This window comes from Molossus molossus, unplaced genomic scaffold (assembly GCF_014108415.1).
Source record: "Molossus molossus isolate mMolMol1 unplaced genomic scaffold, mMolMol1.p scaffold_m16_p_20, whole genome shotgun sequence".
Lineage (NCBI taxonomy): Eukaryota > Metazoa > Chordata > Mammalia > Chiroptera > Molossidae > Molossus > Molossus molossus.
The window spans coordinates 28,658,230-28,675,713 of NW_023425356.1; the positions used below are offsets into that span (position 1 = coordinate 28,658,230).

Consider the following 17,484-nt stretch of genomic DNA (forward strand, 5'->3'; position numbering starts at 1 on the left):
CTCCAAACTACACAGTATACATAGAGATCAGAAAGAATACACCCCAAGTAGTTCTCTCTGGATTGTGGAGTTATCATTATTGTGTTCCAAATTTCCAAATTTCCTTTTTTACCACTCTGTTTTTATTTTTCTATAATGAACATATTATCTGGATAACAAGGAGGAAAAAATTATTTTTAATTAAAAAATTAAGTTAGGATCCTCGGGTAGACTCATTGATTATTACAGTTATTTAGATGTATTAGAAAGGGCTAAGTGTAGTTTATATAGTTTAGTTTGCTCTGAAGGTGTGTGCATGCATAAATATATACACTATACATAATCAGTAGGTTTACCTTTCTACTTGTTTTGCTTGGACTGCTTTTAAAATAAAGTCATGTGCTACACGACGGTAGAGAGAGCCACCACGGAATTATCCAAAGCGCCAGAAGAGAGCTTTGGCAGGCTTTCATTCAACACTCTGAAAAATTAAAATTTTATTGCAAATAAGCCACAAAGAGGATTTTCTGCATGGGGTTATTAGAGTTACCTACAAGTACTTGGTGTATCCATAATAATTTAATACAGTTAATGAACCTTAAACAAATATTTACAGACGCAGAGAGAGTTTATTGGCAGACTTGGCCTCCCTTCCAGGCCCAGTTAACAGTGAATTCCTGCCAGCCCCTACAACACGCAGGAAGAGAAGCTAGAAAGCTTTTGCCAATGGTTTCGGCAAAGAAAATAGGGAGCTGTGTGACATTTACTAGATGAATCTGAGAGCATACACATACACAACAAGGTAAGTGTCCAAAATAAACCAAGTGGTACAAATTAAGAGCCCATGCTTTAAAAACACAGGCATTTCTCTCACCTACTCCCTTTTCCCCTTGGCCATTGCTGCCCAGCTAGACTTCCTACTGTGGGATCACTCAGGAGTCAGTGTTAGGTACCCTCCCAAGTGACCTCACCCTGCCCCTTGTTTTAAGTAATATTTGTGATATGGTGACTGACTCCTGGACATAGATGTGTCTGCCCCTGTGGCTTCCCCACTAAGACAACTGACATCTCAAACTTGACAGGGCTATTCTAAACTCTGTCCTGGTCCGTACCTCTCCTCTTCCTCTCGGTCTTCACAGTTCCATAAAGGGCATTACTATCCTCCTAGCTGCCGGTGCCAAGAGCCCAGGGTTCACTTTGGATTTTCCTTTTCATCTCTCCAACATCAATCCTCAGCAAGTCCTGTCACTTCTCTCTCCAAAACACAAAAATACATGTCAAATACACCCCCTTCTCACCACTCTGACCCAAGCCACCATCATCTCTCATCTGCATTATTGCAATAAGCTCCTATTTGCTCTTTCTAGAACCCCATTCCCCACTGAGTGATTTTTTTTTTATTTTTTTTTTAATTTGTATGTGTTTACTGCCCTCTAGTGGTTCTCTATTGAACACACGGAGAAACCCTGAACTTCCCATCTTGTATGGTCTACAAGGTCTATGAGTGCCCTTCCTCGCTCCCTACTCCTTGACAAGTGTTCTAAAGCCACAAGGGCCTTCTTTCTATTTCTGGGATCCCAGGTTTATGCGACAGAGGACCACTACAGCACTTTTGTTTCCTTTGCCTGGAATTCCCCCACCCCACTGCCACCCCATCCACATTAATTAGTTTGGGGGTTTTTTTGTTTTTGTTTTTAATCCTCACCGCAGGATATTTTTCTATTTATCTTCAGACAGAGTGAAAAGGAGAGAGAGAGAAACATCAATGTGAGAGGGACATATCAACTGACTGCCTCCCACAGACACCGACAACCAAGGTATGTTCCCTTGGCCGGAATCAAACCCACAACTCATCGGTCTGCAGGCTAACGCTGTACTGCTGAGCCAAACCAGCCAGGGCCGTATCAATTAGTTTTTAAATGGTAAAGAATTAAGAATATGCAGAGGGCATGCAGCGTGTACCTGGCAGAAGTCTTGGGTACTCATGTTCCACTCTTTTCAAGACATTACTCCCAACCAATAATGTCCATGACTATTGTCAATGGAAGCTGAGGTGTTTCCTTGGCTTATGGTTTTCTCTTCTCTGGGGCTATTCTCAACAGTAAACTTCTCTCTTGGAAATCTAGAACCCAGACATTGAGATCCAGAGACAAGGTCACTGGAGCTGGTCACCTGTTGTGCAGGTCCCTAAACGGCCCAATTTCTGCTTTCCCAGACTTTTTTGTTCAGGTCTTCCTTTGGAGTTTATGAATTATCTAATATTCTTTAGTAAGTCCTTTGCCTAAAGTTGGTTTCTGTAACTTACAACTGAAATGATCTTTCACGAAAACAATGAGAGATTCCATCTTGATTGCTTAGTCTGCTTCCCACAACTGAGCCTCACTGGGACTATTGGCTACTTCAGGGCATCTGTGGAATCCAAAACCAGCACTGATGTTGGTATACATAGAACAATTTAGTGCTCATCCTCTCCCTCACACACATATACACGTGCGCACATATGTACACACATGCACACACAACTCCTGCATTCTCTCCAGGCCTCTCATTGCTCTTTGTAAATTTTCTCCAGCACCCATGAGGCTAGATTCTATTCTGCCTTGGCATTTGCTCACAGCTCAGCTCTTCACTGCATGATCATATATGTACATGAAGGTGCCTCATGCATGCACATCAATAAATCTAACTCTGAAAGGGAAACTTCTATCTGCTAGAAGAAACCCACTTCCCTTGTCTTTCCCGGGTTATCTTATTTCTATTTCATTGTCCTCATTAACTATGTTTCACTTCTTGGAGGCCAAAGACCCCTTTGATAAAAGCTACAGACATATCCATACAAAAATCACACACACACACACACACACACACACACACACACAAAATTTTGCATGCGACAAAAGTTCTTGTATTTCTGATTAAGAATCACTTTGCTAGGAACAGTACTTCTGTGACATCTCTCTACTACTGTACATACCATTAATTTCCACCCTTCCCTAACACCTCTGCTGCCAAAGATACCGAGAAAATAAACCTGGTTCCTCCCTAGTTTATTGTGCTGAGAAAAAAAGAAAGAAAAAAAGCAAAGCTTCTCTAACAATTATGGTTACACTTACAAGTCATTAAAAACTTCGCCCAGTAGACTACCTCCCCAAGGACAAACATTTTACATTTTCCTAGATTACAGTTTATGTTACACAAGACATATCTTAAATACTTCATGAGAAGGCATTCTTGGACCCTGGATGAGATTAGGAAACAGCCAAATCTTATCAGCAGCACACTTATCAAGAATTTCTGCCCTGGCCCGCGTAGATCAGTTGGTTGAGTGTCATCCCATGCACTGAGGCAACTGATCGATGGTTCTCTTTCTTTCTCCCTCACCCTTTCTCTCTCTTTAAAAATCAATAAAAATATTTTTTTAAAGAATTTCTTAGGTGGGTTATTTCCTGGGAAGATTATCACAGTGATTAATCTCATTCATTATTTGTTGTCAATTTTAGAAAGTGACATTTTTAGCCCAATGCTCAGGTTCTAGAGATGTCATCAATTTGAAACCCACAGCTTCTTATATACTAACTCTACCTTCTAATTAGGTCTGAAAACACTGGTGTTTTCTGGGCTGCCACTTCGAAGCTGAATGAGAGTCTGCTGAGAAGAAAAAGGGGAGAGCCAAGAAAGGCAGAATGGAAAAAAAGAAAGGCCGGGGAAAGGCAGCAGAGTCAGAACAATAAGAGTGGAGGCCGGTCAGACACTGGACAGAATCCCCGCCCCCCAGTGCCAGTGGCTCTTGACTGGCCTTGTGCCCCTAGGGCTTCTCTTCAGCCCAGTCCGCTTCCTGATGGATGCATATATTTTGTTTGATTCTTTACTTTGCAATAGAGTCAGCATGGTCTAGCTCAGGGTCCCACAACCTTGACACTACTGGCAGTGGGGGCCAGATAATTCTTTATTGTGGGGGCTGCCTTGTGTATTGTAGGATGCTTCACAGCATTCCTGGCCTCTACCCACTGGATGCCATAACATCTCCCAGTTGTGACAACCAAAACTCTTGCCCAAGGGGCGTGAGGGGTGGGGGTGGGGCAAAATTGCCCCTGGCTGAGAATCATTCAACAAAGGAAAGGCTCACAGTCAAATTTAGGTTTCTAGCTCCATCCTTTATAATCCTATGTAGGACCTTGAAAAAATGACTATGTATCTGAGCCTGTTTTCTTGTCAGCAAATAATACTTATCTCAAAAAGCTGTTTTAAGAATGAAGTGAAATGAAATGTGTGAAAAGGTTCCCAGTAGGTGCTCAGTAAATGTTTGTTCCCTCCCTATTCCAGCTTCGTTTATTTAACAAACATTTATCGAGTACTTATATTGTATGCTAAGGATATAAACACAAAATAATCCTTGTCCTACAAGAGCTAACCGACCTTGAAAGAGATGAATAAACAACTATAGTAGACAACGTGCATTAATAAAGATGATTTACCAAATTTTACACAATTCTGGCTCTGTTCTTTATGTTTGTAATAGTTCACCTCTCTACATAAACTCACCTTGTATGCCTCCTACAGAGGAAGGAGCCAGTGAGTGGGGTCGTGAAAAATGAGTGGCGGTTCATCAGAAAAACAGAAGCACACTAGGCAGAGAAACAGAATGAGTAAGGCTCAACAGTGTGGTAATTTCAGGAAACTGTGTTATCCAGAGGGCTACAGTGAGGCTGAGTAGGAGAAATCAGTGCAAGATGGAGGATAGTAAAGAATTTGGACTTTTTCTCTCAAGTCGTGTAGTCTTCTAGGATGCTTTTCTCGGGATAGTGACAGGACTAGCACCCTGGCAGCAGTGTGGGGGATAAATGAGAAGTGAAAGGAAGGATGGGGGAGATGGAAAGCAAGACGACCAGTCAGGAGTTATCCCTTCAGATGAGAGATAATGAGGGACTGAACTGTAGACTCGGCAATGACGATGGCAGGATGCCAGCAGACTCCAGGGACATTAAAAGGTAGAACTGAGAGGATTTGGTGATTGACTAGATGAAGAGGAGGATGGCAAGTGAAGAAGAAATAAAAGGTGATTATAAGATTCTTAGAAAATGTGGTGGATATTAATGGCATATAGAAATGACAGGCACCCAGAAACTGCTCCTTTTCTTTTTCACAGCTCCTATTATTAACTGTGCAAAGGAGCCCACTCTCTCCAGCTTTCACTTGACAGATTCATGTGTAATTCAATTCAACAAACCTAGGAGAGTATGGGGCACATCCAGAAGCTCAGTGACATTGGATATGCCCCTTCGTCTTTGCTTGGTTCTGGGAAAGTTCCAGGAAAATAATATCAATGAATAAGAGATAATCACTGTCCCTAGGACACCCACAGTCTAGATGGCAAGACACACAAATGGGACATTACAGAACAATGTGATCAGCACTATACATAATGGAGGTACTGAATCAGAGAATGTTTTGTGAAGGTCATCTTTAAACTGAATAGGAGCTGTTCAGAGAGACCTGATGGGGATGAAAAGAATGTTTCAGCCAAAGGAACAGCAGGTGCAAAGGCATGAAGAGGTGGTATAATTGGATATGACTGTAGGGTGGGGTGAGGTTGAAAGAGAAGCTAGAGATGTAGAGCCAGATCATAAAAGGTCTCATGAGCTAAGCTAAGGATTAGCAAAGTACGTATAATTAATCACCAAGTGATTTTCAGCAAGGACATTTCAAAGAAAGTCCTCAAAACTTTTTGAGTAGGAAAGAAAAAACAGGTAAGATAACACGTATCTCAGTACCTAATGAGACATGTTAAATGTTTTAAGAGTTTATTTGAGCAAAACTGGATTTGAATTGAGCAAGTCAAACTGGAAGTGGCTAGGAGTGCTCCATCCACAGGAGCTAGGGCAAAGACTTCGATGGAGAAGAGGCAGAAGCAAAGCAAGGACATTACTTGTTGGCTGTAGGTTAAGCTATTGCATTATTTGGGAAAGCCAACTTGGCTGTTGATGATGAGTTGTCCTTAGGTTTCAGTGTCTTAACTTTGAGGCATTTACAGGCTTGGGTTTGCTTACATAGGTTACTGAGGCATTAGAACCTCCTTAGTCTAATGACCTGCTTGTTTAATTAACACTAGTGTGTACCAACTTCTGTGCTAGTCCTGTCTAGTTAATGGATCAGTGAAGTGCCCCCACCTACTTCATATATTTCACTCTAGCCGTTGTCACATTGAGTTATAATCACCTTTCCATCTGTGTCCTTTATTAGATGCTGTGAGTTCCTTGAAGCCAGGACTGTTGTTGTAATCATCCTTATACCCCCAGCCTAACTTAGTGCCTGGCACAAAGTAGGCTCTCAGTAAGTGTTTACTAAATGAATGATCTGGTGAACAACCTTTTCCTGAATTTCTTGCCTTCCAGGATCCAGAGTCATTTCCTCACCATACTAAATGACAAGGGCAGTACAGAGAAATAGAGTGGTAAGTCTGGCTCTGGAAGATCTGGATTCTGGTACTGTCTCATGTACTAAGTCCAACCTCAGGCAAAATGCATATATTCCGAGACTTAGGGTTCTCGTCTATAAAAACAGAATTTTTATGTCTCTGTGGCACTGCTCAAATATAAGTTGTTTACATGTGTTTCATCTTCCTTACAAATTGTGCTCAAAAGTGAGGGGAAAAAATAGGTTGAGCCCAAAGTTATTGTTATTATAAGCTGATAAAAATGCTAATGTAAATTGTATTTTTCAACTAGCATTCATGCTGTTCCACTGGATGCTGTGAATTACATTCTGTTTGCTCCTTGCTCACTCCAATCAATTATACTCACCTTCTTGCTGTACTTTAAATATGCCGAGCTCATTCCTCTCTCTCGGGGCTTTTGCACTCCTATCCACTCAGCAAGGTATCCTCTTCCCCCAGATAGCTGCATGAATGGTCTCTGCTCAAATGCCACCTCAAGATGCCACCCCTGTGTACTTTATCTAAAATGGTGCCCGCTCCTCTCCTGCCATCACTCTCCACTTCCTTAGCTTGTCTTACATTTTCTTTCTGACAGTTATCACAATCATGTATTTGCTTATCCTTTGTCTCCCATAAAAATGCAGGCTCCATGGAGAGTGCCTCACAACTGTATCAACAACATCTAGAGCAACGCCTGGCACATGGAAGATACAGCCTTCTGTCAGGTAGTTTCCTTAATGACATTTGGTAAAGGTTTTTCACTATCATCACCTGTGGAATTAAGGACCTGCAAAATACAGTAGAATTAGAAAACCTAGTCTTGCCATTAACAAGGTGTTTGCCCTTGGAAAGCCACTTGTTTCTGAGTCTCAATTTTCTAACTTGTAAACTAGGAAGAGTATTATCCTCTACTTCACCATTTTACAAATCACATTACTGTTGTGGAACAGAGTCTCACATAGCACTTTATTAATAAGGTATTTTTCTGTCTTTAGTCTAAATTCTTCAAGAGCATGGACATTGTTTTACTCATCTATTACAAGATTTGGCACAGGGCCTGGATCTATAAATAATTGCCAAAAGAATGGACAGCAAAGAAGGTTGAAAATTTCCTTTGTGAAGAACTGAGCTTCAAATATTCATACTCTTATTTTTAACGTTGCTATAAATGTTGTTTCATTTTATATAACAGACATAATTAGCAAAGTGTCTGAGAAACTAGAAATATTCCTATTTAGTATGGTTTTTGTTCAGGATAATGAATATGAATGCTTGTTTTGACTCAATGAATGGTTCTCCTGGATCAGCGCCAAATAAATGCTTGTGCTGCTCAGATAATTCTGATCCAGCGAGAAGACGTGTGCTTCCAACAGAGCATCAATCCTTGAATGACTCCGCAACACAATGGAGAAAAGAAATGCTGTGTAATTTAGGGGCATGAGCCAAACCTCCACTCATTAATCAACTAATGTATGACAGAAATACACAAATACAAAACTGTCAAGCCAGAACCAGCCATCTGAGAAATCTGTACATACATTTCCACATATAACTATCTTTTCAAAGAACTATTCATGATAAGAAGGAATAAAGTTTATAGTAACAGGTAGTTAAAACAATTATTTAGAATAAATTCAGGTTCTTTTCCTATATTCATTAGGTTGGGGGGAAAGGCTTAAGCCTAGACTCAAAAAGGAACTCCTTCTGTAAACGGATGTTAAAGCTGGGGAGGCAATGCGGAATAGTTTGTTCTGTATCAGCACAAGCATTTTGGATATATTACCTCATTTAGTCCTTAGACACAATTCTATGAGAATTATATTATCATCCCCATTTCAGTTAGAAAATTTATCTAGATAAAAGAATCTTGTCCAAAATCACACACTGGGATTTGAGCCTAAGCTATCTGAATCTGAGCTCGTACGGCCATGCTCTCAATTTCGTGAATGCGCACTGCAGGAGAAATGTAACAATGAGCACTTACCTTTTGGAAATTATGGCCACATTATTTCCATAAGTTGATTTACAAATAGTTGGGCTAACATGAGGGTCAGCAAATCAACTTCTTAGACCAGACTATGGAGGGAAAGGGCACTATGAAGTCAGCAGTAACAAAGAAATTATACAATTTGGTGAGGTTTGGATGTGGGAGGAAGTTATTAAAGAATCTGGAATTATTGAAAAGTTTAAGAATGACAGAAATTTTTGTACAACTGCAAGAGAGCTGCCCCTCAAGCAAATACCTAAAAGATTAGGAAGGACAAATTTATTAGAGTTAGTGTTGAATTCCATTTATTTTGCAGCAGTCTTCACCTGTTGGGTCTGGGCACTTTGGAAAAACCCAAAACATAATATAATGGAGAATACGACATTTAGTCAGGGAAAACTCACTTCTATTTCTAGCCCTGTGACTTACTAGTAAATCATTTAATCTTTGATCCTCTTTGTTCATCTATAAAATGGGGAGTGTGAATACCAACTCTAAGGTGTTGCTGTGAAAATTACAAGAAACAGCCCTGGCCAGTTTGGCTCAGCGATTAGAGTGTCGGCCTGCGGTCCGGAGAGACCCGGGTTCGGTTCCCGCTAAGGGCACGTACTTCGGTTGCAGTTTGTCCCCGGCCCTGGTTGGTCGTGCGGGTGGCAGCCACTCGATGTGTCCCTTCACGTCGATGTTTCTCTCTCTCTCTCTCTCCTTTCCTCTCTCTCCCTCCCACTCTATCTGTACAAAAATGGAAAAAATATCCTCGGGTGAGGATAAAAAAAAAAAAAAATTACAAGAAACAACATATGGCAGAATAGGTATCCCAAATCAGTTAATCATGAAAAGCCAACACACTCACCATCAAGGGTATGTGTGTGTGTGGGGGGGGGGGGGGGACAGGGTAGATACTAGGAGTCCAAAACATATCATCTTTTTTTTTTATCCTTACTGAGGATGTTTATTGATTTTAGAGAGGAAGGGAGAGAGAGAGAATCTGAGCAACCCAGCCAGGATAATTTCTTGGAATGATTACTACCCTGTTTTCTTAAGAGGGAGATAGAAAGACTTGTACAAAAGAATTACTTGTTCAACTTTGATGGAAAGTAAATCCCTTCCATTCTATTGTAAAGACCAGGGAAAGATCCAAGCTTCTTAGTTATGTATTACCCACCATGATTTCTCTTGGGAAATCTTTGAGGTCCAAGAATATCTGTTCTTTAAAATTAAACACAATTGAAGAAATTTGAAAATGGTTGCTAAATTGCATTAGATAAAAATATTATAGAGCCCTGGCTGGTTTGGCTCAGCGGTTAGAGCGTCAGCCTGGGGACCAATGAGTCCCAGTCCGATTCCAGTCAAGGGCACGTACCTCGGTTGCAATTCATCCCTAGCCCTGGTTGGGCAACCAGTCGATGTTTCTCTCTCACATCAATGTCTCTCTCTCTCCCTCCCACTCTATCTGATGATAAATATCCTCAGGTGAGAATAAAAAAAAATAGGAAAGATATGTAAGAAAATATTTCTAGATGAATGCTGAAATATTTAGTGGTGAAGTTCAATATTTGCTACTTCACATGGTTCAGGAAAAAAATTATATAAATACTATAAATACAGCAAATATGGCAAAATGTTAATTGTTGAAGTTAGATAATAGGTATATGAGTAATGTTTAAAATTGTTCATAATAAAGTATTAAGAGGGAAAAGTGGTTGCATTTAGGGACTGTCCCATGTGAAATGTTCCATCTTTTCCTTTTTTCACTCATCACAAAGATGGTGGAAGTGGGGTGGTAGTGCAAAAACAGCTAATGGGGAAATAACAATATATCCCATATTAAGCCAAAGTCAATTAACTAAAAGACAAGTCCCACAAACTTTTGAAATAATGTTATGCCATTTATAGAGCCATTCAACTAGATGGTGAGAAGTCAGTAACTAAAATCTATGATTTTAAGATTCCTTTGTGTGGGGACAGGAAACATATTAGCCTTTCCAATGAACCTAATCCAAGGAATGTATCTAGGTATATTTAGGGACCACATTTAGAAGACATTAAGGCAACCACAAAATAAGTTATGTAGTGCCCTCTGTTTAGAATATAGACTATCTTAACAACAAGTCCTCATATGCTAATAATTAATGTTTATCTGTAAATGGGTATATTGATCTTAAGGAGTGGTATAAAAACAAAAAGAATTATGCAAGAAAAAAGCCAAAGTGTTCTACAATGTTAAGGTGTGATTAAAGACCAATAAAAAAACACAACAAAAGTGCAAATAAAAAGAAGACAAAGATTTTAAAAAACTAGAAAAAAATAAATGAAAAAATATTTTAAACAAGGAACCAAATAAAGTAATTTCTTGAGTTAACTGACTACATTTTTTGCAGTATATAAGCTGCAGAATACTCTCCACCTTTAAGAAATGCCTGTAGTTCTTTGGTAGAGAATTTCTTGCAGGGCAGGATCTGGAATTGAAGTTCCCTCCAAATACCCCAATAGAACTCCACTGACTTCTAAGAATGTAAGGGAGTGATCTAAAACATCAAAAATGTTTAAAGTCTTATTTAGAATATTAAAAATGAAAAGCAATCTTAAAAGTCTAACAATAAAAGAATGATGCATTTACAAGGTTAACTTCCTTGTAATATCAATGTAGATATGAGGAATAAGCCACAATAAGAATGTTGAAGTAAAAAAAAAAAAAAATTAATAAGTAAATATACTGCTATTTTAAAAAATACTCAGGAATACCAAAAACACAATTAGAATTCTGTTACCCACCCCTTTCCCTGCCAGTTCTACAAAAAATTTTTTAATTATTACTATAAAAGAATTGGGGGGGGGGGTTAATGCCATGGCTGGAAGGCCACTACAGTCATATACCAAGAGCCCACAAGATAATATCTAATATGGGATTGAAGACCAGATATTATAAGAAAGGTCACTGTCTTCAGTTTTCTCTACTATTTTCACAAAAACAGCAACCCATACAAAGCCACACATTCTTCCCCTTTTTCTAATAGCAGGTCCCAAAAGAGATCCACCAAAATGCTGCCAACAGCCCTGGCCGGTTTGGCTCAGCAATTAAGAGCGTCAGCCCGCGGACCAGTCACAGGTTCAATTTTGGTTAAGGGCACGTACCTCACTTGTGGTTCAATCCCCGGCCCTGGTCCAGGTTGTGCAGGAGGTGTTTCCCTCTCTCTCTCTACCCCTCCCTCCCACTCTATCTGAAAATAAATAAAATTTGTCCTCAGGTGAGGATTAAAAAAAAAAAATGCTGCCAATAATTATGACCACCTATAGATATCTTGTTCTCAAAGGCTTTAAAATTTTTTTTTTCTTTATTGAGAGAGGTTTAGAGAGAGAGGAAGAGAGGGAGAGAGAGATGGAAACATAGATGAAAGAGAACATAAATTGGCCACCTCCTGCATGCCCCACACTGGGGATTTGGCCCACAACCTGGGCATGTGCCCTGACCCGGAACTGAACTGGCAACCTCTTTGGTGCATGGGTCAATGCTCAACCACTGAGCCACACCGGTCAGGTTCTCAAAGGCTTTTTAAGGCCTGGCCTGACATAAAATATACTACTACTCTGAAGGGTTTTGTTTGTTTGTTTTTCTCTGTAAAAAAAATCAATGTTGTTAAATTACTCATCTTTTAAAATCATAATCACAAAATCAAACTTATATATTACTACTGCATATTAGTGTTAGGGAATCCCCAAGCTAATGGGCTATGTAAAAAATAATTTTTTCTAAAGGATGCTTGGCTAAAACCCAGAAAGCATTTCCCCAGAAATATTATAATAATAGGGAAATAAATCTGCAAAGCCTCATTTCCACAATTTCTCCCTCAATTTCTTGGTCTAAAAGACTAATGGATACTTAAGATGCTTCTTATACTTTCCAGGAGCCTCTCATGTAGTCTCCATTTCTATCATGGAATTTTCATAAGTGAAATAGATACTTTTAAGCTGGGAAATGTCTTATTAACAATTTATCACCTAAAATCTACTGTGGGGTTAGGGGGTTGGAAGATGGACGTTTTGTAACCTTGTGTTAAGCACTCTCACCTGACCTGGGGTGGGGTTGGGGGGAACCTGGCCCACCCAGGTGTATTGGGTGCCTCATTTGCGTGTGAATAAGGGTTTGTTATCTTTTGGCTTCAAGGAAATAATTTTAACCTGGGGGTACCAATCTGCAAATAAAAGGGACTGCATCAAGAGATCTGGAGCATTTGCTCCCTTGCAAAGCTCCCCCTCATTCCAAGCAGCGTGTGCTTGTAGTTTCATTGCGTTGCACCAATCCTGGCAGGCCGAGAGACGGCAATCTACTAATATTCATTTTTACGAGATAACACTTTAACTTAAATTGTAGATGAAAAATACTTTTGAACAATCAGAAAATTACAAACAAAGGGGTACAAGAGAACACTGAAATGTCCTTATCTCCTAGTAGTTTGCAGACCTCAAACATCAAAAGCAAGGTGCTATTTTAAGATATGTAATAATTCAAGTTTAAACTGGATAAATTGAAATTTAATCCCTTTGGTATAAAACCAAATGGTACTCTAACACCACTGGGACTAAGTGCTGAAAAACTAAGTTACAAAACAAATACATGAAACAGGATTACAATTTAAATTTTTTGGATTCTTTATCTTCTACGCCTCCACTTTTAATACAGAATTAACTTTGCCAACCTGAACACAGTAGTATTATTTAACACTTCATATCTAAAAGCTGTACTTGAGGCACATTCTGTGAATTTTCACAACTATCAGGAAAGCTTTAGAAAGAAAAAGTGGGAGTTAAAAAATAAGACTGCTTCAGACAGTCTTATAACTGGAACAAATACTGTCTTAGACCTTACATCTCTGACCATATTCCTGTATTTTTCTACAAAAACCTTTTAACATCCAACAGTTTCATTAGCCCTTCGATTTTCAAACAGCCCTTCCATTTCCTAAAGGGTGGATCCCAATTACTGAGTCCCCTTTATGCATAAGGCAAACATTCATTTAAAGTTGATGGAACAAGGTGTTATGCTCCAAAACTGAACTTTCACTAGAGTGCTTAGGATGTTCAAAATTTTTCCAAAGCTCTCTTCTGGTCCATTCAGAACAATCAGAATGTAATAGAAGTGGCAGAAGAACTGGAGCATATACTAGTCATATTTGAGTCTCTCTGTCTGGGGTTCCTCCTTGTAATGGGAAATAATTTGAATTAGGATGGAACAGTTGATAAGAAGGAAGAACAAACCAGCTAACCAGATAAACAAAAAGGTGTTCTTTCCTTGAAATTCAAGAACATAGGCAGGTGCCAGCCATAAGGCCTGCCCTATAAACCACAGCATTAAGAGAACGGCGGCTCTTTTCCAAGGCATTCTCACTAGGGGCATCACGAGGGGCAGTAGGCAGAGGTACCACAGAAAATACTGGGAGGTGCAGACTTTGTTAAAAGTCACAAAAATGGCCGTATGAAGAAAACAACAAAAGGGAAGGTCCCTGTAGTAGGCGAGCGAGACTGCTGAAAGCAAGATGAGCTGTGGTAGGAACGCCGCGACCCCCAGGGAGGAGCTCCAGCTGCTCTCTGCGGTCAAATACAGCATGTAGAAGTAGGGCGAGAAGTTGTGGCGGATATCCCGCCGGGTCAGGTGGTACAGGTAGGTGTGCTCCAAAAACTCCCAGCCGTACTTATAGTAAAAACCGAGGCTCAGGGCCAAAAACGTGAGCCCAGCAACGGCGACAAAGAGCAGCACAGCCCGATGGCACAGCCGCTGCAGGAATTCGTAACAGCGAGCCCGGAGGGAACACCGGGGTGGGCAGAGGCCGCCGTCCTCGCCGCGTCCCGGCAGCAGGTGGAGGGCGATGGGGAGGACATAGGTCACCGGGTACATCTTCATATGCACCGCCAGCCCGTAGAACACAGCGCCGCACGCGACGCGTCTTTTCTCTATCAGGTACAGGGCCATGAGCACCAGCGAGGCGACGATCGAGTCCGCGTTGCCTCGGCTGGACACCGCCATGGGGAGGGGGTTGAGAAGCCAAAAGACACAGTAACCGCAAGCCTGGCGGCGACCCAGCCCCTTGAGCAGCAGCAGGCGGTAGGAGAGGAAAGCCGTGAGGAGGTCGCAGCTGATGAAGAGCAACTTGCCGAAGAGTTCACAGAGGTAGATGTTGGGCGTGAGGAGCCACCCCAGCAGGGGGGTGTAACGGTAGGTCGCCCTCAGATAAGGGGAGCGCCCCTCCGTGACGAAACGCGCGGCGTCCGTGAAGACTTGGTAGTCGATGTCTGTGTACCTCACGAGCAGGGTCCGGTCGTGGAAGACCCCGTAGAAAACCAGGGCGACTCGGGCAAGGAAGGCCACACCGAACACCCCGGCGGGGGATACCCGCGGGCTCAGGAACCATTCTGCCCAGCGCTGGCTCGGGGCCATGATCCTGACTGCCGCGGCGCCCCAGCGCCTAACTGCCTTCGGTTCGCTAACCTTCGACCCGACCCCTCGCCTCCCGGCGCCCGAGCATCTCCAACCAGCTAATCCGCCCCCCGAAACAACTGCAGGTGAGCACTTCCGGCATGAGGCCCGCCCCCGTGCTGCTTCCGCTCGCGAGCCCCCGGCCGGGTTCTCAGTCGCGCTAGCGTGAGAATTTCCTTCCTCTGGATTGGCTGTCTCGCTTCCGGTCCTCCTCCGGCGGGGCCGTAATTTCCGGTCCTTGGGGCGGAGACTTCCGCTTGCCGGGCTGTCGTTTTACCTAGTGGAGCTGAGGGTTGTTTGTGTGTGTGTGAACCCCTCTTTACCCCTCCCTAGCTTCGGTCGGCGTGGCCGGACCACCGAAATGGAGCGAGCTGCGCGCTGTGTTCCTCAGGCCTGGGCAGGAAACCGAAGCGTGGAAAATGGAGTGAGGGAAAATCAAGCCCGTGCTAGTTTCTCAGGCTTTACTCGGCCGGCTCGCGGGTTATCCCAGGGGGGTGGGGGCCCCAGGACGGGCTAGGGTGAGTTGAAGGGAGCCCGGAGCGTGTACCTCCCATGCCGTGTTTGGACATACTTATACGTAGTTTGAAATTATCAGTTATTTATCTAAATTTGGATTTAGGCAACCGTAGGTGGAGGGATGTGTAGGACGGGGAATCCTTGCCCCTAAATTCTGTCGGGCCCTTATCGGGCACTATATTTGCTATTCTTTCTGTCAAGATTGCCTTCCCCGCCCCAGTCACTGCTTAACCCTTTGGGCCTCGGCCCAAGTGTTAACTCCTAAATGCATACCCTGCCTCTCAGCTCATTTTTTCACCAGGCAATATAATTTGGATGCCAGTTCCCTCCACTAACAGGGGTAGATGGGCAAGGGCAGAGAGACTGTAAGCTCTAGAAAATCATTTACACAGAAGATCCTGCCCTACTCCATAAAGTCCTGCCCAGTGCCTGCTGTCACAGTGCTCCAGAACTCCCTTTTGGAATGTCCATCCTTTATTGTAGTCCATCCTTTATTGCTTTGTGATAACCGATTTATTTATTTATTTATTTATTTATTTATTTCTCTTTCCTAGTTTTCCATCAGGACACTTTTGAGTTCTTTTTTTTTCTTTATTGATGAGAGAGAGAGAGAGAGAGAGGAAGACAGAGGGAGAGAGAGATAGAAACATCGATGAGAGAAAATATCAGTTGGCCACCTCCTACATGCCCCCCAGTGGGGATTTGGCCCACAACCTGGGCATGTGCCTTGACTGGGAATTGAACTGGCGAACTCTTGGTGCATGGGCCCACGCTCAACCACTGAGCCGCACTGACCGGGCCCCTTTTGATTCTTTGAGAAGGGAAATTATTTTGTTCTTTTTTGTACCTCAGCATCTAACTCATTACCAAACCTTCAGTAACAGTTGGATTGATTTTAGATGTTCCTATTACTAAAATACCTCTAGAGTGATATCCTTGGAGTGTTCCCAACTCCCAGTCCTTTTCTCTTTCAAATATCCTTTACCTATCTCAAGTTCTACCTCCTTACACTTCAGCCCTACTTTCATGAATTTCTCACCAAGGACTTCAGTCCATTAGCTGTTTCCCTTCTCTGGGTACTTATTCCACTTATAGCCTGTATTGTAGAATTTCATAATTTACTTTAGATTGTATGCATAAAACCCTATGAGGTTAGAGATTATATTTTATCCTTAATTTTTTAAATTACTCATGTTTATTGTGGTCTTGGACACATGGCAAATGTTCAGTAAATAATGATTTACTTGATTTTACAGACTGGTTCTATTCCCTAGGGAAGTTTTCTAAACTAGAATAAGGAGAGTAGAAGATTCTGTCCACTCTGAGCATGCAGCCATCATATAGTTTATCCTTTGGAAGAACCATGTTACTCTTTTACATTCCATATTCATATTCTGATATCTCTGCCCTTTTATGTGCCTTGGTGTAATTATATGCCTTATATTGATAATTACTTCTAACAATTTTTGCATTATAGTAGCCATATATACAAGGACAGCACATCACCGTTTAAAAAATAATAATGCTGATGGTGATTTATTTATTTATTTATTTATTTATTTATCGTCGTCTGAAAATATTTTTCCATTGATTTTTAGATATAGTGGAAGGAAGGGAGAGAGAAGAAAAACATCAATGTGAGAGAGACACATCAATTGGTTGCCTCCCACATAACCCCCATCAGGGCTGGGGATCAAACCTGCAACCAAGGTACATGCCCTTGACCGGGAATCGAACCCTCAACTCTGGTCCACAGGCCGACACTCTAACCACTGAGCAAACCAGCTCAGACTGATGGTGATTTCTAATAGCCAGCTTTATGAGGAATTACTTGCAATATGCCAAGCATTGTGCTAAATACTTATCATGTATGGTAGATATTTTGACCTTTACAAATGTAGAATTCAAGGCTTATGGATACTAAGTAATGTTCCTAAGTCACATGGTGAACTAGTGACAGAGCTGGAACTCAAAAGCAGGTCTTTCTGACCCAGACTATTCTTAACCACTATGTATGTAGCTAAACTGCAAATAAAATGATGATGAATTCTGATTTTTCTTTTCTGCCTCCTCCCATTGATCTCTTATCTGAGTCTT

The 17,484-nt window shown here is 41.6% G+C and overlaps 1 protein-coding gene across 1 annotated transcript; it reads right to left on the minus strand.

Annotated features, from left to right (window-relative positions):
• Positions 1-12,649: 12,649 nt before the first annotated feature.
• On the minus strand, positions 12,650-14,957 carry PIGM (phosphatidylinositol glycan anchor biosynthesis class M). Its single transcript, XM_036272890.1, has one exon. The coding sequence runs from the start codon at positions 14,830-14,832 to the stop codon at positions 13,561-13,563; it is 1,272 nt and encodes a 423-aa protein (XP_036128783.1). The 5' UTR covers positions 14,833-14,957; the 3' UTR covers positions 12,650-13,560.
• Positions 14,958-17,484: the final 2,527 nt, after the last annotated feature.

Coding starts and splice junctions, on each gene's coding strand:
- PIGM (XM_036272890.1), bottom strand. CDS start 14,832: ATGGCCCCGAGCCAGCGCTGGGCAGAATGGTTCCTGAGCCCGCGGGTA.